General features: G+C 52.6%; 1 protein-coding gene and 1 long non-coding RNA gene across 2 annotated transcripts; one reads left to right on the top strand and one right to left on the bottom strand.

Annotated features, from left to right (window-relative positions):
• Nucleotides 1–925: 925 nt before the first annotated feature.
• KLHL21 (kelch like family member 21) lies at nucleotides 926–14,890 on the bottom strand. Its single transcript, XM_069544783.1, has 4 exons — nucleotides 12,898–14,890; nucleotides 10,068–10,473; nucleotides 5,775–5,847; nucleotides 926–4,276 (listed from the first exon to the last, which is right to left on the bottom strand). Exons 1-4 carry the CDS (start codon nucleotides 13,916–13,918, stop codon nucleotides 3,983–3,985), a joined length of 1,794 nt encoding a protein of 597 aa, XP_069400884.1. The 5' UTR covers nucleotides 13,919–14,890; the 3' UTR covers nucleotides 926–3,982.
• LOC138416081 (uncharacterized) lies at nucleotides 14,119–16,924 on the top strand. Its single transcript, XR_011247518.1, has 2 exons — nucleotides 14,119–14,429; nucleotides 14,954–16,924. It is a non-coding gene; the product is annotated as an uncharacterized lncRNA (long non-coding RNA).
• Nucleotides 16,925–20,878: the final 3,954 nt, after the last annotated feature.

Genomic DNA, 20,878 nt, shown 5'->3' with positions numbered 1-20,878 from the left:
ACATCATTCCTCAGGTTCAAGGCTAGGGAACGTGGACCCCACCACTCGGGGTGTTGGAACCTGCACACGTTCACAGCTGCCTCACCCGAAGTGCGCCCTTCTGCTCACTGTTTAGCTTAGCACAGTGTGTGCAGTCAGTGGCAGTGACAATCATGACCCACCACTCACCACCTCACTGGAGGATTCCCGAGGCACCTGCCCCATCCTGTGCTGAACACCCTAGATTTGAGGAAGGAAACTCCGTTTTAGAACCAGAACGCATCCGGCCGTCTTTTCTGTTACTCCTTGACCACCAGGTAAAGAGGTAAAGATAATCAAGTGCAGTGACTGCCAGCCAGGTCATGAGCCACTGCAGATGGCCTGGGGACTGAGGTGGACCTGGCCTCAAGATTCCCCCTTCCTGGCTGGGCATTGACTGCTTCCTTGGGTTCAGTGGGCTCTGCAGACATGAGGAATGTTCCAAGCTTCCCAGCCTCTTCTAGGGGGATCTTCTATTTTAAGGGCCCGGGGTTTACCTGCTGCAGAGATAGGGATCTCACCACCATTTGGGACCCCACTTTCAGGAAGGGGGCACAAGGCAGTGGGCAGAGTGCCCTGAAGTAGAGTCAGGAGGCTGAAACAGCTCTTGGCCTCCACCACCCGCCTTCCTCCCACCTCCAGGGCTCAGCCTCCTTTTTCCACTACTTCCTGCCTTGTAATGACAGAGACGAGAAAGGCTTGAAAGGCTTTGCCCCCAAAACCACCAGCACAAGTCCTGGGTGCTTCAACCTCGACCCCCTTCCCTGTGGGTACAGGGGCAGCCGCGTTAACGAGTATTAAATATGCTCCTCAAGTGCTCCTTTGCTCCCTTGCCCCATGTGCCTGGCCTCAGCCTGTAAAGCTCCAAGACCCGGCAGCAGCAGGATGGAGGCGATGACACCAAACATATAGGAAACATTTTTATTTCAAAAAGCTAATGTATTGAAGGTATCCTAAAACCTTAACAGGATCCCAGACACAGAAGCCTAACAAACAGACAAATAAATATGCAAACCTGCCCCACGCTTGGGGGGCTGGCACTGGATGTCGGACCCTGGAGGGAGGGTGTGCTAGTCCAGAAGAGTCTCTGAAGTCGTATAAATATAGAATACTTTATAACAGTAGGTCAGCATTAAATACTAGTCATCGAACTCTCATAACTTAACTTGCCTCACAGACTCAAAGTCATGTACATCTAACACGTAGAGACAGTCCCTCCCAGGCTTGCCCCGCCTGTCAGTGTGCAGTGATGCAGCGGAGCACGGAGGGCAGGCAAGGAGGGTTCACTTAAGGGTCGACCCTGCTCTTGGACCCCCAGCGGGAGCCTGCTGTTGCTGAGGCTGGTGCCTCCCCTTCCCAAGGCAGGATCTGGGGGTGGGGACCTGGGGAGTTTCTAGGAAGTGAACATCACTGCACCCCCCCCCAAACCATCATCTGAGTCACCACCGGCGAGTGGGATGGCTGGTCACACAGTGAAGTACCAAAAACACAGCAAAGACCAGACAAAGGCCCAGGCTCTGGCCCTCGGCGCTGACCAGAACGCCGTGTCAGGTGACAAACGCTGATTTAGGAGGAAATCATGAGTGTCTGCAGCCCCAGCAAAAGGCCTCCCCATAAGCCACTGCCTGTGGAGATTCCTGCCCTTGACACAGAGGAACAGCCCTGCCTGCTTGGGGTGGCAGGGGGAGTTCCAGTGATCGTGGCACATGCTGCCTTCCATCCCCCTCCTGCCTTCGTGGGCTGCCCAGGCCCTCCACAGAGGCAGCCCTGGAAAGGGCGCCTGGAGTCTTTCCCATGAAACTGAGTCCCTGCTCCACCCCCATGACCTGTCACGTGTCACATCTCTCTGCATGACGTCACACCCCCTGGGAGGGCACAGACTGGCACTGAACTGGTGACTGGGACAGAATCAGGGCTCCATGGCTCCCAAGCACCCCAGCCTTGCTGTCCCCCTGCCACGCACAGGAGACGAGCCGTCACACTGGGCAGCCTTGCCTGCCTGGGAACCCACGTTGGCCACTCCATGGAGCCAGACCACCTCTAGGTGGGCTTAGCCCACCAGGCAGACACCTGGGCTGGAAGAAAGGTCACAATAACCCCTGGGGAGTGAAGTGAGGGCAGTGGAGGGGGAGCGTCTAGGGCTGCAACCACCCTAGCAGGCCAGCCCCAATTCACAAGGGAGGACACTCAGACCAGGAGGGGTGATCTGGGAGGGGGTGGGGTCCCCAAGGGAGCAGAGGGCAAGCACTTATCTTGGCCAAGGCCCAAAGCAGGAAACGCCAACTACCCACCCTGTACCTTCCCACTGTGCCAGCTACACTGGGTGGGGTGGGGCCTGGGAGTGGTCCCTGAGGCAGGGCCCAAGGGAACCTGAAGGGCTGGCTCTGGGCTGTGGTTGCTCCAGCAGGGTTTCCAGAGCAAGATGGTCGACCTGACAGCGATGGCTCCCCCAGGGTCCTCACAGGGGGAAGGCAGGCCCCCCCCCACAGCTTCTGCCCAATAAAAGGATTGTTAAGAGCCACTTGGGAAGTAACGACGAGAAAACATTTTCCTTGGTGAGAGCACGGATGAATATCCACCCAACGAAGAAAACAAACACCCTCCCCTTTCGAAGGGAAGGATGACAAATTCAAGCAAAGGCTACTTTGGGGACCTGGAGGGGCCAAGACCAGCATCCACTGGAACACTCACACTCCTCAGAACCAGGGACACCAGCTCCGGGGTTCACAGGGGCTCCTCCAGGCACCCACCTAGAGAAGCTCTGGCTTCTGCAGGGCACAAAGCACATGCCAGCCCCCCAACCCCCTGCAGAGAACTTCAGCAGTGGCCCTGGAAGAGTAAAGATCAAACCCAGACCTTGCTTCTAGCTGCCCTCTCTTCCTTTAAGGAAAGGCCAACTGCATTTGAAACCTTGTGATCAACCACAGAGTCGGCCCCACCCCAGGTTCCTTGAGAAACAACCCTCTCCTCTGCTCAGGCTGCCTGGGCAAGGGCATCCACAGCTGTTTGCCTGGCGGGGCTTCAGCGACAAAGTCCCAGGGCCTCCCGGAGAGAAGCTACGACCTTGCACTTGCAGCCTTTAGTCCTCTCCCGCACTAGCCTGGGACGAAGGTCCTGGAGGCCCCCAAGTCATGTGGGGCCACACTGGCAGGTGGGCTGGACAGGAACCCCAGCACCTGCCCCAGCCCAGGTCCACTGGAGACAGACAACCCCCAGCAGGTCCTGCTGGGCCCCCTTCAAGGCCATGCTCCTGTCCACTCCCCGCCCTGTGTCGCCAGGTCTGAGCTTACTTCCAGGAGGCCCACCCATAGCGGATGTCTCAGTGCGAGGCCCCAGCAGGGTTGAGGAGCTGGGCAGGCAGACCCCTCCACTGTGGAGCTGGCCTGCCGGCTGTCCAGCCCTGACCATGGAGTGTGGAACCTCTCTGGGGCCATCGTCGGCCTGATTCTCCATGTTCTGGATAGCAGGATCTGCGAAGAGGCTGTTCTCAGACTCCCCTCTGCTTGCACCCAGAAGTGCTGGGGTTCTGCTCTCCCAGGGCAGGGGCAGGCAGGCGGGCAAGTAGGCACAGGTGGTGACTGGAGGAGGGGTGTGCCTGCATCTGTGAGGTGGGGGCCTGGGGTGGGGGGGATTCACTGGAGCCTGAGACGTGTTGACAGGGAGGCAGCTCTTCCTGGACCAAGGAGCTGGGGCACGCACACCAGCCTTGGTCCCAGCAGGCCTGCTGACAGGGAGGCAGCTCTTTCTGGACCAAGGAGCAGGAGCGTGCACATTGGCCTGGCCCCAGGAGGCACTGAACGCACAGCAGCTCCCAGGTATCGTATCCTGAGCCTTGCTTGCTCGGCTGCCCCCGAGCCCACACTCCGCCCGGTGGGCCCCACCTGGCCTGTGCACAAAGAAGGGGGTGCTGCCCCCTGAGGTGCCAGGTTACCTGCACTGAGGCCCTCTCCGGGCCAGGCCGGGGCTAGTGCAGCTCGGCGGGGTTCTGTGGCGGCCGGGGCTGGCCCACATCCATGTCACTGCTGCCACCGTCTAGCTCAAAGCCGCGCCCGCCCAGGGGTGTCTGGGGCATGAACTGGCGGAAGATGCTGACGCTGCCGTGCCAGAAGGTGGGCTCTGGGAGCCGGCCCACCACACTCCACGCCCGAGTCTCTGGGTCGTAGGCCTCCACCACGTCAGAGAGTTCGAAGGTGTTATCGTAGCCCCCAGAGACGTAGAGCTTACCTCCGAGGACGGCCAGGCTGCCCCCAACGTGCACCTGTGGGCCAAGGTGGGCAGTGAGGGGAGGCTGGCAGCCAGGGCAGGGGAGAGCCCCCACAGCACCCCCTCTGCGGGGAAGGTGCCTGGGGCCCCTGGCGGGGGTGGCCTTGGCACTTCCTATACCCCAGCTGGGAAACAGGGGCTCCGTGCCCAGGGGTCACATGCCATGGTTGGTCCCAATGGTGGTCAAGGGCCTCCAAGCAGCATCACCCCCGTAAGAGAGGCACAGTCGTTCTCCCCATCTTACAGATGGGAAGACTGAGCCACACTTGGCTGACAGTGGCAGAGCTGGGACTTGATCCAGAGTCTGGGCTCTGAACCACAGGACTGGACTATCCCACCTTTCCCAAAATCGCTATAATGAGTACGTGTAGCTCATTATGGGCTTCCCAGGTGGTGCAGTAGTAAAGAACCCGCCTGGTAGTGCAGGAGATACAAGAGACATGAGTTCAATCCCTGGGTCAGGAAGATCCCCTGGAGAAGGAAATGGCAACCCACTCCAGTATTCTTGCCTGAAGAATCCCATGGACAGAGGAGCCTGGCAGCCTACAGTCTACAGGGTTGTAAAGAGTTGGACACAATTGAGCACGCATGTGCGGTAGCTCATTATGGGGACAACCAAAGTTATAATTGGCAACAGTAAAGATGTCAAATAAACTCTGACATTGTAAATTATGACACTGGTCATGCAGCATTATCAAGAGAGAAGGTTTGGAAAATTCTTTTTTTGCTGTGGGGAGGTTGTGCTACATAGCATTTAGGATCTTAGTTCCCTGACCAGGAATTGAACCCATGCCCCTCGCAGTGGAAGCACAGAGTTTTAACCACTGGACCACCAGGGAAGTCCCAGGTTGAGAAGTATTAAGAAAGACAGAAAATAGAGATAGAGGTGGGTATAGATGTGTGTCTGGGAATAAGGAAAGTGTCCATGTGGCCAAATGCTACCAAATCTTCCTGGTTCCATCTTACTGTGAAACTCAACAAGCAAAGAAAGTCACACCCCATTAGGGAGCAGAAGTGTGGGTACATAGCAGGTGCTCAATAAATGTACTCCCAAGGTCAATCCCCAGAGACCTCCTTGTCTGACCTCAACCCTGTTGCCCCTGTGTTCACTCTGCTCCAGCCATGCCAGGCTGAGGGCTTGTTCCGTGAACATATCAGGCATGGCCTGCCCCAGGCCCTTTGCACTTTCAGTCCCTCTGTGGAACACTCAATCCAAGCCTGCTCTCTGGCTCACAGCAGGCACTCAGTGAACTCTGGTCTGAACGGATGAACTAAGCTGTGTGACTCTGGGATCTTATTTAAGGTCTCTGTTTCAGTGACCCCCAAACACAAGTTGAAGAGAGCAGGAGCCCGCTGTGCAGTGAGACAACACTGGGGAAGTGCCCAGTATAGACCCCTGCTGGCTGGGACTAAACCCCGAAACACCTATGCTGACACTGGTTGGGAACCAGGACCAGCCCGAGCTCCCAATGCTGGTGAGTCTGCAAACTCACCTGATTCATTGACGGGATCTTATCCCATTCGTTCTTGGTGGGGTTATACACATCCACTTCGGCGGAGTCGTCCCTGGGGAGGGGGCGAGGAGGAAGAGCAGGTCAGAGTGAGTAGGAAGCCCCTGGGTGTGAGAGCTAGAGAGAGGGTCCTCGAGGCCCACCTCCTTTGGGGACTTCTGTGATGCTGTTTGGCTGCCCACTAGCCAGTGGGACCCCGCCCCTGGCTCAGGGGGTGGACTTCAGGTCCCCACACCTTGGCTCTGAGGCTGGAACCCACCCTTGTTCCACACACCCAACAATCACACTTAAACCCTTTCCTGCAGCCCAGCACCAATGCAGCCGACCCTGACCCCCCTACTATGGTCACATGGTAGCCTCAGCTCCGAAATTGACCATGGCCCTTCTGTCCAATCTCCACTTATTCTTCTGATTTGGACTTCTGCCTCCTCTTCAGGACAGCCTTCCAGGGCTGACCAGTCTAGGCCAGGGCTCCTGCCCCACTGCCCACCCCCCTGTGCCCTGGACTGTTCCTCAGCCACTGCCCTCCCACCGCCGCCAGCCCCCAGCACACCCTGTTCACTGCTACGTCCTAGGTGCCCAGCAGGGTGACCAGAATCGCAGGACCAAGGACACCAGCACTGCCCCCCACTTTGGGCTCAGGTTCCTTCAATCCTGTTTGACTCACTCATGATGACTTCACTCAAATGTGAAGGCACAGCCTCAAAAAACACTATCTCCCAAATAGTAGCGTTGATGATGATGGTCACAGGTCAAGGGTTAGCAGAAGGGCCTGAGAGTAAACACTTCAGGCCTTGTGGAGCAGACGCCTCTGCGGCAGGTCCCCAGCACTGCCACTGAGAACAAATGCAGCCACAGACGTATAAGCAAAGGGGCTGGTTGCCTTCCCATAAAACCTTATTTATGGACGCAGCTTTGAATTTCACATAACTTTCACACATCAGGAAGTATGACTCTCGCTTTGATTTTTTTTGTTTTTTCCTCCAACCACTTCAGAATGTAAAAACCATTCTTAGGTTGTGGCCCATGAGATGATGATAGTTGACATGGGAACCCGCTGGGCTGCCCTCCCCAGCTGCAGGAACACAGAAGCTGCAGTCAGAAGGCGCCAGGCTGAACAAGGCTCTTGCCTCCTGCCTCTGTGCGGTTGGGACACCCCAGCCCGGGAGCCATGTGAAACTGGGACCAAAGTGGAGCATGGCTAAGGTGAGGGGGCTGCTGGTCGCTGCTCACAGCCAATGGCAGCTGCAACAGACAGTGTGGGATACCTCCTTGTCACAGCCTCTTCTAGACAGGAACTATCCCCACAGGGGGCCTTGTGAGCAGGGGTGACGTGGCCGAGGTGCCCAACAAAGTGGACAGGGTGCATGAACGCTCAAGTGCACAAGACCTAGGCCCCCGGGCTCACCCACATGCTCAGGTGAGGCCAGGTCCCCACTCTTCACTTACGGGACAAACAGGCTGCCTTTCCAGACCACTCACACTCTTGCCAAGTTTGGTGGGAACTCTGGTGGGGGGGGTGGGTGTGATAAGCAGAGTCAAGCCCGCCTACCTGGCCCTCCATGGGCTAGGTGACCATAAATGAAGGCTAACAGTGGGTCTGGGGTAGGGGCATCCTAAGGTTAGCATGTGGGGCAGTTTAGCAGCTGACCAGTGACCCCGACCAGGAGGACCAAGGTGCTGGGGACTTAGGCCCACACGCTGGTCCTTGGGCATATCTTGTTCTAGGACCGTGGGGTGGGGGTAGGAGGGTGTTCTCAAAGGCACGCAGCCTGGAACTGCCATGAGGGGCTGAGGCCAAGTTCCTGGCACTCTGAGGAAGGTTCTGGCACACTCATAAGGTATATTTATAGCCATCCCCACCCCCACTTTGAAGAGGTTTTCACGACTCGGGGAGGAGAGCTGGACGAAGGGTCAGATGATGTGATGTTTTATAACAGGGCTGGGAGCCGGCTGGGTCTCTGGGGCTTCCTCGGAGCCGACCTGACCTTTCTGGGAATCAAGGAGGCCTGGCCACCATGAGACAAGCAACACCACTGGGTTCCAGCTGTGTTCTCCCAGGAAGACTGGGAACGAGCCTCAGGTCTGGGGGAGGGCAGGCTCAGCCGGTCAGAGGGGCGTGGCCCAAGAAGCACACAGTCCCTGTCCTCGGACTCCCGATTCAAAGTCCCAGATGGAATGGGGAGGGAGGGATGGTCATTCACACCTTCCCCTTCCCTCTGGGTCTGAAGCTACAGGCAGGCTCTAGGCCAGGGAAGGGAGAGGCAGATACACAGGCCTACGAGCACATAGGGCTCCCTGATGGCTCAGATGGCAAAGAACCTGCCTCCCAATGCAGGAGAACCAGGTTCGATCCCTGGGTTGGGAAGATCCCCTAGAGGAGGGCATGGCTACCTATTCCAGTATTCTTGCTTCAAGAATCTCATGGACAGAGGTGCCTGGTGGGCCTACAGTCCATAAGGTCACAAAGAGTCAGATACAACTGAGGGACTAACACACACAAGCACGTACGTGTGTGCATATGTGACACACACGCAGAAGCTGTGAGCTGCAGGTATGAAGCTCCCAGCTCCTTGGATGTCCACTGGCCGATCAGGAGGGGGCATCTGGCTGTGACAAATCATCAAGACCCACAATGCATGCTGACCTACCGGGTGCCCAGCTCCACAGCTCTGCAGCTGCGCCCAGGGAGGCTGGGATGTGGTCAGCACATGGGACCTGGGTTGGAAGTTCTTGGTTCTAACCCTGTGCCACCATTTAGAGTCTAAGGGGGCCTTTCCTGGTGCTCAAGTGGCTAAGATGCCATGCTCCTAATGCAGGGGGCCCAGGTTCGGTCCCTGGTCAGGGAACTAGATCCCACATGCCTGATTGCTGCAACTAAAGATCTTGAGTGCAGCAACTAAGACCTGATGCAAGCGCATACATATACATAAAAGCCTGCAGGTGTGAGCAAGTCCCTTACCCCTCTGTCCCTGCCACCTGTGAAAGGGGGACAACAGCGGTGTCATCTTATTAGACAGCCATGGGGGACTAGCCTTGAAAATGCCCTTAAAGCAGGTAACCCAGAGCTCGACCCAACTGGGGATTCCAACAGGCTAACTATGGTCATCGTTCCTGCAGGGAGCTCCAGGTCAGCTTGGCACCAGGCCCCTCCCTGGTCCAGGGTGGCGGCAGGATCCTGGGAGAACAGCATTCTTTTAGCAAGACTCATGAGCCCCCTGGGCCAGGCCGGGCAGGAAGGGAAGAGACAGAATCTGCAGAGATGCACTGAACCCAGAAGTTCTGCTTTCTGCAGAGGGGGCGAGGTCAATCCATCCACCTGGTCCCTCACACCTGGCACCAGTCGGCTGATGAGCAAACCGTCTGTCAAGGCCATGCTCCCCCTCCCAAAGACTCAAGTGTCCAGAAAGCTCTCCTCTTATTAAGATTCAAAGTCCCTCTAAGGTAGGATAGGTGGCTCCTTTTGGTAAAGGCCACATGAGACCAACTAGGGTTTTTAGAGGGACCCAGCTTCCCAGGTGGAGAAGACAATGGCAACCCACTCCAGTACTCTTGCCTGGAAAATCCCATGGACGGAGGAGCCTGGTAGGCTGCAGTCCATGGGGTCGCTAGGAGTTGACACGACTGAGCGACTTCACTTTCACTTTTCACTTTCATGCATTGGAGAAGGAAATGGCAACCCACTCCAGTGTTCTTGCCTGGAGAATCCCAGGTATGGGGGAGCCTGGTGGGCTGCCATCTATGGGGTTGCACAGAGTTGGACACGAATGAAGCAGCAGCAGCAGCAGCTTCCCAGGTGCCGCTAATGGTAAAGAACCCGCCTGCCACTGCAGGAGACAAGTGTCTGATCCCTGGGTCAGGAAGATCACCTGGAGGATGAAATGGCAACCTATTCGAGTATTTTTGCCTGGAGAATCCCACAGACAGAGAAGCCTGATGGGCTATAGCCCACAGGGTCGCAAAAAGCCAGACACAACTGAAGCAACTTAGCGTGATACACAGGCAAAGTCTAGCCAAAGAGACATAGTTGATTTAGCATCTTTGACTCTCAAAAAGTTCTCTGCAAAGACCTAGCTCCATCCATCACACTTGGGTCCCAAGAGGCCACAGAAACCACTCTAAGGAATGAGGGGCAGAACCACAGCTCCAGGTCAGAAAGATCCAGCCTCAGCCCAGTGTGGCCTCAGTTTCCTCATGTGTGAAATGGGAGAACAGTGAAGCTGTGCTTAGCTAGTAAAAAAGAGCACCCAGTGGCCTTGGCCCCTGGGGACTCACCTGATGAAGTACATGAGTCCGTTCAGAGTCACTGTCTTGGGGGCAAAGGACCAGGGTGGGAGCTGGCCGCAGTCCACCAGGGACCACAGGTCTGTGTCTGGGTGGTAGCACTGCATGACCATGGTCTCCTTGCCGGCCAGGGAGCCGATGGCATAGAGCCGGCCCCGGCAGGCAGTGGTGGAACAGTTGTCCATGGGGTAGGTCATGGGCTGCAGGGCCTCCCAGGAGTCGGTGGTGTGGTCGTAGCGCTCCGTGCTGTCCGCAGCCACCACGTACAGCAGCCCGTCCAGCACGGAGGAGCTGTGGTACTCCCGGGCCTTCAGCATGGGCGCCACCTCCGTCCACTCATTCACACTTGAGTTGTACCTCCACACGCAGTCGTAGAGCCGGGAGCCATCAGATCCGCCTGCCAGGGAGGACAATGGGCAGATAGATGATTAGCCCACACCGACTCAGGGTGAGTCACCCACCCGTGACTCCCTGAACTTCCTAGAGAGTAAGGATGAAACACACATCCTCTGTTACCAAGGCCCGAGCCAGGGGCTCAAGCCAGGTATAGGCTGACCATTGCCCAGGAGGATGGTCCAGCTTCATGCCATAAAAACACCACCGCACCTCTGTGGGCCAACTGGAGGCCCAGAGGCCACAATTCTGAGTACACAATAACCTCAGTTTGGATCCCTGCACTCAGATACCTCAACTGGATGGGAGCACCAGGTCTTGGAGTCCATTTTCCCAGGGAGCCACAAGTCATGAGGGTGGGAGGGACTTCCCTGGTGGTCCAGTGGCTAAGACTCTGAGCTCACAACGCAGGGGGCACAGGTTCAATCCCTTGTTGGGGAACTAAGATCCTGCATGCTGTGCTTGGCCAAAAAAAGAGAAAAAAACAGCATATGTGGGTGGGGTGCCTGGGGACTTCTTCATTAAATTCTAGGCATCCCCTAACCAAGGCTAGGCCAGGCTAAGTTAAGAGGAAACCTAAGTGCTCAGCCAGCAAGAAACAAGACAGAAGGTGATGCTATGAGTGAACTTCTGGGGTTTATTTCTTGATTTATATGCAAGCTACTGACTTGTTTTGTTTGGAAAAAGTCATCAAGCTGTGCAAGTATGATGTCTACTTTTCCATCTATATGTCCAAAAAAAGGGCTGAAAAGCAAACAAACAAAGCCCAGTGGTACTGGCTATTGCCATAAATTAAACCAGGCTCACCTAGGACATTAGGATTCTCACAGGGTGAAGGGACCCCAAGAACCCTGGGGGTTGGATTCCCCTCCCTGTCCCAAGCCTGGGGCCACAGGGCAGAGCAGAGCCACCCTGACATTCTACCCGGCTCACAGCCCGGAGCTTTTAGAGGGAGAAGACAGCCTCCTTGTAAAGTCCTCCCGGCCTCCCTTCTTCCTTCTAAAGGAGAACTGTGTCAAAGGCAGCTGAAGCCGCCTCCTCGCCCCTGTGAGATTCCCTAGAGGCAGCTGTAGGGAATGACCCAGCCACCTGTCCAAACCCAAAGGATTAGCTGAGACATTTATGGAAGGGTGTGCAAAGTTGGGGCGAGTCTGACCAGTTGTGGGAGTTCACTGACCAGACTTCAGTGGTCGGGGGTGGGGTGGGGTGGGGTTGAAGGGGGTTGGTTCCCCAACAACACAAGGCCAACCTCAGACTGAGAACTGACCCATTCTGGCAGATTCCAGGGGAGGCAGGACCTAGAATGGCAGCCACCCTCAGGCAGGACCTGGAGTGGCAACCACACAGCCGAGCCTGTCCTCAGGCTGGGTTGAGCCCAACTTCTCAGCTCAGAGCCCCCAGGACCCTGGAGGGAAGGGCGGGTACCTCAGAGCTGGCTTTCTCCCGAACTAACGTGCCAGGCTGGACACAGCGCTGCTCTGGCCCAGCTGAGGCCTCCCTGCCCAATCCAGCTCCCTGCAGGCCCTGAGCATATGCTTGGCCGGGTTCTTTCCTTATATAGCCCTCGCACAGACCGCCCCTCCTCAACCCACGCATGGAGACAGCCTCATGTTTGAACTGGGATTCATCTTTAATAAAAAATGTGGGAGATGCCCAGGACTGGGGCGGGCTGGGACCCGCCCAGCATGACTCGGCAGTGTTTTGGGGTTTGGGCCAAGTAATTGGAAGAAAACCTCTTAGCATGTGACTCTGTTTACAGTTGCTGGGCCGGGAGCAGCCTAAACACCACGTGACCCACAGCGCAGGCCCTAGGTACAAGCCCCAGAGAACGCTGTCACTGGTGACCAAGTGAGTGAGTCAGGGGACTGTGCTGCTCAGCTGGGAGGGAGAAATCCCCTCTACCGGGGTAGAAAGGATGTACCACAGGATGTCAGTCCCAGGCCTGTCCCCAGATTCCTTAGGGAGAAAAAGGAAGCACTCATAGTGCAGGGTTGGAGAAGGAAATGGCAACCCACTCCAGTGTTCTTGCCTGGAGAATCCAAGGGACTGCAGAGCCTGGTGGGCTGCCATCTATGGGGTCGCACAGAGTCGGACACTGAAGCGCTTTAGTAGCAGCATGCAGGGAGGCTACCGCAGTGTCTTGCCACTAAATGGGAATACCATCTGGGCAAGGAGGGGGCTGCCCAGACGAGCCCGGCAAGAGCCACAGACGGTACTTGTCCCACTAACACAAAGGGGTTCTTCCTGAAGTACCCAACCCTAGAAACTTCTATGCCTGCAAGTCGGGGGGAGGGGAAGTGTTCACCTGCACCCAGGTGCCGCCTGTGGTTCCAGGCACTTCGGGTTCTCTTGCAGGTCAAAGTGCCTGCTTCCCCGTTCGGGTGTGAGCAGGTTAGGGTCCTCCTGATCAGCCCTCATGCCCACTCACCCGTCACGTAGATGTCGTTGCCCAGCGCCACGATGCTGTAGCCTCCGCCCAGGTGGTCGGGGAACTCGGCCAGGTAGCGCCACTGCCCCGTCTGCGGGTTGTAGCAGTCGACGGTGACCAGTTCGTCGCAGTCCTGGTCGCATCCGCCCACGAGCACGAGGATCTCGGCGAGGCCGGTGGAGGGACGCGGCCGCATCCGAGGGCAGGGCCCGCGGTCGTGGCGGTCGTAGCGCGCCGCCTGGAAGTCGCGCGCCTCGCGCAGCAGGCGCAGGCAGGGCGGGCAGCGGGCCACCAGCGGCTCGGCCTCGACGTGCGCCAGCAGGTAGAAGCGGCGCACGAAGGGCAGGCGCACGGCCTCCAGCAGCTGCGGCCAATGCGCCGCGCGGCGCGGAGGGTCGGCGCGCACCCAGCGCAGTGCCAGCTGGTAGGCGGCCTCCTCCTTGGGCACGCAGAGCCCGTCGTCGCGCAGGTAGCGCAGCAGCCGCGCCAGGGGCAGACGCTCCAGCTGCTCGGCGCCCAGCTCGCCCACGTGGCGCAGGATGAAGCGCTGAGCCGCGCTCGCCAGCCCCGCGCAGCTGAAGGCCTCGGCGAAGTCCTGCATGTCCAGGCAGTTGGTCAGGTCGAGCTGCTGCTGCAGGAAGGCGCCGCACGCCTCCTTCACCGCCGGGAACTGCAGCAGGTCGGCGGCGCGTAGCAGCGGCTCGGCGTTGTCGCCACTCACCGCCACGCGGCCCGTGTAGCTGAAGTCGAGCAGCAGCTGCAGCATGTCGGGCGGCACGCCGTGCAGGCGCACCCGCTCGGCGCGGCTCTCGCGCAACTGCCCAGCGAACATGGCGCGGAAGTAGGGGCTGGCGGCTGCCAGCACGGCGCGGTGCGCCGGGAAGTCGCGTCCGCCCGCCGCCTCCAGGGTCACGTCCAGGAACTTGCGCTCGGCGCGGAGCTGGCTCAGGCCACGCAGCAGGCTCAGCGCGTGCGCCGGGTCCGAGAAGGGCAGTACGGCCAGGGGCGCCGGCCGCTCCATGGCGCCTTGACTAGGGGCGCGGGGCCGCTGCTCGCGGTACTCGGGAAAGCCGCGGCCGGGGCCAGCGGAGAGACACTCTGCGCTGGGAGCCGCCGCAATAAATACGACCGGGCGCGGCGGCCTCCGGGGGGCCGGGCCGGGCGGGGGCGGGGCGCCACCAACACCGCCTACTTAACTCCTTTGGGTCCGCCGCCGCCGCCAGGCTGAGCGCGCTGACTCGCTTCCTCTCGCGCGCTCCCGCCCCCGCGCTCCAGGCTGAGTCACCGCCGCCTGCGCCCGCTCCCTCTCTCCGCCCTTCCGGGGCTTCCTGCGGCCTCCCGCCGACGCCGGAGGCTGGGACACCGGGTGACAAGTGTCCTTTCGGAGGGGGCGGCCTTGCCGTGCACTGGAATCCGCGGCCTTCAGAGCCTGCCCATCACCCACTCGGCCCGGCTGCCGAACAAAACCCGGTGGGGGCGAACGAAGCCATCCCTTTCGCGCCAGACTTCCCAAACTGCTCCAGGGCGACTCGGTACAATGGCTTTTTTTTTTTTTTTTGGAATTCCACTAGTTCCAAGCGTTGCTTGTTAACCCTATCTCGGGACAGATTTCTAACGACGAAATATGTTTTACAAATCAAGACTAAAGCAAGAACAAGTATAAAGTCTTTAGGTGACGTTTTCTTGGCGCATCCGTGAGGGACACGGGGCCAGATGCCAGGAATCTGCTCCGCTGTGTTCCTGCAGGAGTTTCTAACTTGACTAACTCGGTCAGTAACTTTCGTCAGCACACAAGGCGCAGTTTTAGTTTCTGAGTCATAGAGACCCTTTCAGGCTCCGAGCTCCCTTCTGAAAGGGAGGGGCCTGCCCTGGCTGTGTTTGGTTACCCTGGCCTTCTAGCCCCTCCTCTCTTGGTAATGGAAATAGGAAAGGCAGAAATCAGGGTAGGAAAGATCCTTGAGAATTCGTTAGAATATACTATTAAACTGAACAAAAAGCTGAAGCACCAGAATATAATTCCTGGGAAAAAATAACAGTTTTTCCTCTTCCATTTGAGGGGCGCCAGGTACCCAGAGGGAACCGGGCTCTCAGCTCAAGATCAGATGGGACTGCCTTAAAAACCAGAGATGTGCCTCTTCAATGTCACCATCACATGTGGGGTGACCACGAAGAAAGAAATCTTCCTTACTTTGGTTCCGGTAGATACAATACCAGGACTTTGCTTTCAAAGAAACCAGACGAAAAAATTCCCTCACTTGGAAGCCATTTTTTTTTTTTCAGTTCAATGGATGAATTTGCTCATTTTTAGAAAAGGCCCTTATTGGGCTTTTTGTGTTGCAGATGAAACCTGGGTTTCTGTTACTGGGTAGCCCCCACCCCACCCTGTAAGCTTGGCAAACACACCCGATGGAAGCCTCACTCTGCCCACGTGTGTCCTGGGGCAGGCGGGCCATACCAGGAGCTACTGTCATTTCTTGATTCCAGCTCATTCTACTCAGCCTTTGGAGAAGACATCTTGATTTTATTCCATCTCGGAGAAGTGAACTGTAGGCCTTCTTTTCTCTTCCTGAATCTCTCACCATCTTGCCGTGAGAAGGTATCTGATCTGAATGTCAGCATGGGAAGCACAGCCCTAAGTCAGAAAACATTCAGGTACCCAGGCCGGCTGCCTGTTGCCCATAGATGGACTGTTCACACAGCTATTAACGGCAGCATTCCTGGGTCCAGGAGCCGGGCCAATAAGCTTACTTGCTCAGGCTTTGTGACAAGAAAGTCTGAGTAGCCAGGAAGTGGGATGTTTGCAGGGAAAAGTACTACAGTCCCTCTAGGTCAAAACCCATCCACCTGGTATAAATCAAATCTTTACATCAATAATGTTTCTGTAGTTAAGAACTGAGTCTACTTTTTGTATCCCCAACAACAGGGATTAACTGTTTCAGGTTTACTTTGAAGAATAGATGTTGCTATCTATTAAAATGGAACGATGTTCATGTTATAATGTCAAGCAAACAATCTGATTACCTGTGTGACCCCCATTTGTTATATGTGTTTATATGCCTACCAAGAAACTGTGAAGGTAACATTTTTCTCTAGGTGGCTAGGTTTATTTTGTTTTTTGCTTGCCTGCATTTTCTGTTGTCCTATTTTAAACATATATAACCTGGGTATTCAAGGAATATTTAAAGTTCAAAATAAAAAGTTCAGTTCTTGAGGAAAAAAAGTATATTATTAATATCCTAGACCTAACAGGAGAGCACTTGAAGATGTGTATAAATCTAAGGCAATGAAGGAATGCAGTTAGAAAAGAAAGGAACAGATTTAGACTTATCAGCTGTGTTTGGAATTTTGAATAACCTGCTAACCCAAGCATGCTACTTGGTTCCTTTCTTTTGCTCATTAATCTCTTGAGTTCAAAATGGGAATGTGAAAAATTCATTCACTGCAGTATGATAGTGTGATGCATACAGTCAGCAAACTGTATTAATATGGGGGTTTAAAATTCTCAAATATCATCCAACACCCTGCTGCTGCTGCTGCTGCTGTGTCTGACTCTGTGGACCCCATAGACAGCAGCCCACCAGGCTCCCCTGTCCCTGGCATCCTCCAGGCAAGAACACTGGAGTGGGTTGCCATTTCTTTCTCCAATGCATGAAAGTGAAAAGTGAAACTGAAGTGGCTCAGTCATGCCCAGCTCCCAGCGACCCCATGGACTGCAGCCTACCAGGCTCCTGGGATTTTCCAGGCAAGAGTACTGGAGTGGGGTGCCATTTCCTTCTCTAGCACCCTAGTGTGGTACAAACACCACTTTCTGGTGAAGAAGGTGTTAACTGTAATCAACAAGCAATAGTTTGTGGGAAAATGTATTTAAACTTCAGTCATGAATGTTTTAAAAGTGTACCCCTTCTAAAATCATGAAACTGGTCTAAGTAACTTTATGATAATATAATTCAATGTGATTTAACAAATAATGGTATGTATTTCATTAAATACCAAATTAAATAAAAACATTTCATTAAAAAAATGAAAACTACTTGGTATTTGAATTCTGATTTTAGGCAGACAGGACAATAGGTAACTGAGATAATTTTAAAAGCTGCTGTGACCTCCTTTTTATTTTCTTTGAGAACATACAAGAAGGCTCATAGCCTCATTGAATTACACAAGCCTGTTTGCCATGACAAGGCTGTGATCCATGAAGGGGACAGGAAGAGTATTTATAAATACTGTAGCATTTATAAAGTAAAAAAGAGATTGTACCTTTTCCCAATTAGAGATTCTGATTTTTTTCTGATTCTGGGCTGCCTAAGGTGTGGTTTGTAATGTACTTATTACATATAATTTTTTTCCTTTAAGGAATATTACAGTATTCTGTTAATTATTAAGTGTAGTATTATATGAAAATGACATGCTACAAGTAAAAACATTTAAATTGTTTGGGACATAGTGTTACCTATTAATCTTTATATTTTATCTGTATAGACCAAAACATGAGAAATCCACTTGATTCATCTATGCACATCTAATTTTCATCATTATGTTGACAAGTTTAGAAATTATTGACAAATTATCAAGTTGACAAGACCAGTTTAGAAATTATTTATTAATAATTTAAAATTATTCACACCAGGACTTCCTTGCTGGTTAGGGGCTGAACCTCGGTGCTCCTAATGCTGGAGGCCTGGGTTCCATCCCTCGTTGGGAAACTAGGGTCCACATGCTGCAACAGAAGATCCTGCATGCAGCAGCTAAGACCTGGTAGAAAAGCTATGATGAACCTAGACAGTGTATTAAAAAGCAGAGACATTACTTTGCCAACAAAGGTCCATCTAGTCAAAGTTATGGTTTTTCCTGTAGTCATGTATGGATGTGAGAGTTGAGTCATAAAGAAGGCTGAATGCCGAAGTCTTGATGCTTTTGAGCTGTGGTGTTGGAGAAGACTCCTGAGAGTCCCTTGAACAGCAAGATCAAACCAGTTAATCCTAAAGGAAATCAATCCTGAATATTCATTAGAAGGACTGATGCTGAAGCTCTCCAATACTTTGGACACCTGATGGAAGAACCGACTCATTAGAAAAGGCCTTGATGCTGGGAAAGATTGACAGCAGGAGAAGGGGACCACAGAGGATGAGATGGGTGGATGGCATCACTGACTCAATGGACAAGAGTTTGAGCAAGCCCCAGGAGATGGTGAAGGACAGGGAAGCCTGGTGTGCTACAGTCTATAGGGTCACAAAGAGTGGGACACAACTGAGTGACTGAACAACAACAAAAGCCAAATAAAAATAAGTATTAAAAAATTATTCACACACATTCATACAGTAGGCAAGGTACTAAAAGTTCAAAACACAATTTTGCGGAATTTTCACTTATTTTCCTCTCCTGGAATTGGAAGTGAGAAAGGCAGAAAACTATGGGTAGGAAAATCAATTAAGAACCCATAAAAATATCCTATTAAACTGTGAAAGGATGAAGCACCAAAAAATAATTCCTGGAAAAATATATCTTTTGTGTATAACCATATTCAGGCTGAGTTAAAACAGCAGAAAAGCATTCCTGAGTTTCCCCCAAGTGAATGCAGTGTAGAGTGAGATTTAGGAAGGTGAAGCTATATTTGGTAACTCAATTAAAATAACTACATTCTCAAGTTACTTACTGGGAAACCATGGTATTCTTAGTATTTTAAAACTTGTCACAACCTGTGCTAATGTTGGCTTTTTTCTTTCTCTTCCCTGAGTAACTATAATCATCTGAGAATTAGTATTCAGTAGCAGTTTTCTTTTCTTTCTTTTTTTTTTTTTTTTTAAGCAGAAAACAAAGATATGGCTACTGTGGCTGATGCTCTTGCATGAATCATGGAATTCTAGATTTACCCCCCTGGAGCCCAAGAATAGTACAGAATACCTGAGAAATAAATTGAATATGTTGAAGAAACCTAAGCCTGTCATAGAGAGAAAACTTTATTATCCCTGCAGCTACATATATTATGCTATTGAATTTGGGTCAGTTATTGGTGTTATAGTCCTTTTTTGAGGCAAGGGATGGTACGTATTAACATCTATATCTTCTTCAAAAAGCTAAATTTCTAACAGGAATCAAAGGGAGGAGGGATAAAGAAGGTCTTCCTCCATGAAGTTTTCTATTTCACTGGAGTCGCAGGTAGGGAGACAAGCAGAATACACCAGTTGTACTGGTCAACTTTATGGTGGTATTGTTGCTTAGCTGCTAAATCGTGTCCAGCTCTTTTTCCACCTCATGGATTGTAGCCTGCTAGGCACCTCTGTCCATGAGATTTCCCAGGCAAGAATAGTGGAGTGGATTGCCATTTCCTCTCCAGGGGATCTTCTCTGACCAGGGAAGGATACATCTTCTGAGTTGGCAGGTGGATTCCTTAGTGCTGAGCCACCAGGGAAAGCCCACTTTTGTATACTAAGAACTCAGTCACAAAATAACTATTGGATACCTACCCTAAGCAAGTTATCACTGTCACATGACACAATCTAAGTTTGGGATTTTCTTAGTGTGACTGAGTGGTCCAATATAGATCCCTGAATTCTAGGTTCTTTTGTCAGCAAGTCCGTTATTATAGTAAGTTCTTTATATCAGTTTCTTAATTGGGGGGGGGGGGGCTTAATGTTTATTATGTGAAAAGGTATACTATTAGGGAATAATGATCTTTTTAAAAAAAATTCCCCTATTCATTTGGACTTTGCCTCTCATAATTATTTTCTTGGTATTTATACCTTTAAACTAGCAATAGGATAATGTCCTTGGCCCTTTCATATTTAGGCAAAACAAGTTGTTCTGGTGCATATGACTCTTGGCGAAACTGGCAAATCTCAGGACTTTTGCTCTGGCAACAGAGATCAGATAACATGGCAAATCTGGCTAAATCACCTAAACGTGAGGACTCTGTGAGAAGGTGTTAATGTTTTCACAGGCTAAATCTGATGTCTGTTTTTACCCTACTAGCTTTGTAAAGCACCTCCGTTTACCATCACTTCTGGGGAGCTCTCCAATCTTTGAAGATCTTGGTGAAATATTTTAGAAAGTAGCAACAATGATAAAAGTAAACTATTTATTGAGGCAAGTAAAACATTTTATAGCTAAGGTATTAAAGGCTTAGAGAAGTAGTTATAAGATAAATCAGTCTCTTAACCACTAAGTGTTTCCATCAGAATTATCTTAACCATCCAAACAGCAATAGACAATCAATGCAGCATTCACTACCACGGAAAATAGTCTAATTTTTTAGAGGTTCTTCCAATTATCTTTCTGATTTAGTATGTAGATAAGTCAGTTTTCTGATGTGAATTTAAAATTTTATGTCATTCCTGTTTAACAGTTTGTCTTCGAAGCCGCCTAATGTTATTGAATTATTTACATTTCATATATACTTTTCTCTTTCAAATGGTTATTAAAAATATTAAAGTACTTGAGGCCTCCTCATGGCAAGTTTATCAGAGCAATTAATTTTCAACTAAGTGTTCAGAGTCAATCAACCTTCAACATATAAAGTTGTAAAATACTCCGCGGTCCAGTATTTAAGTACAGCCAACTCAATTAAATATCAGTAAACAAAGTCAATGTCAATGCCAAATATCTCTATATCTCTATCGGGTTTTCGCCTCACCCACTGTTGTAATCCTGCGAAGAATACATTCAGGAACTAATTCAATGCAAAGTAAAAAAACAGGACTGAGGTGAAGGTTAGGCGAACGGGAGAAAAAAAAAAGCGTATTTAAAACACTTTTAAAACACCGGCAACACTGGTGTAGTTTTTTAAAATGCGCTGGTAACCCGACACTTCGAAGTGTTTGCTACGGGGGAGACTCGGTCGGCGGTCCCGGAGCCCCGGAGCCGGCCAGAAAGATACAGCCGTGAAAACAAGTTCGCTTCGCCCGGTTCGAGGCGCGGGGAGTCAGCCGTGGGGCGGCTGCGACGTCAAAGCCCGCCGTCCCCGCACGGCTGTGGAGACCCCAGC

This window comes from Ovis canadensis, chromosome 12, assembly GCF_042477335.2.
Source record: "Ovis canadensis isolate MfBH-ARS-UI-01 breed Bighorn chromosome 12, ARS-UI_OviCan_v2, whole genome shotgun sequence".
Classification (NCBI taxonomy): Eukaryota; Metazoa; Chordata; class Mammalia; order Artiodactyla; family Bovidae; genus Ovis; species Ovis canadensis.
Note: the sequence above shows the minus strand (reverse complement) of the source record. Positions and strands in the feature narration are given on the sequence as shown.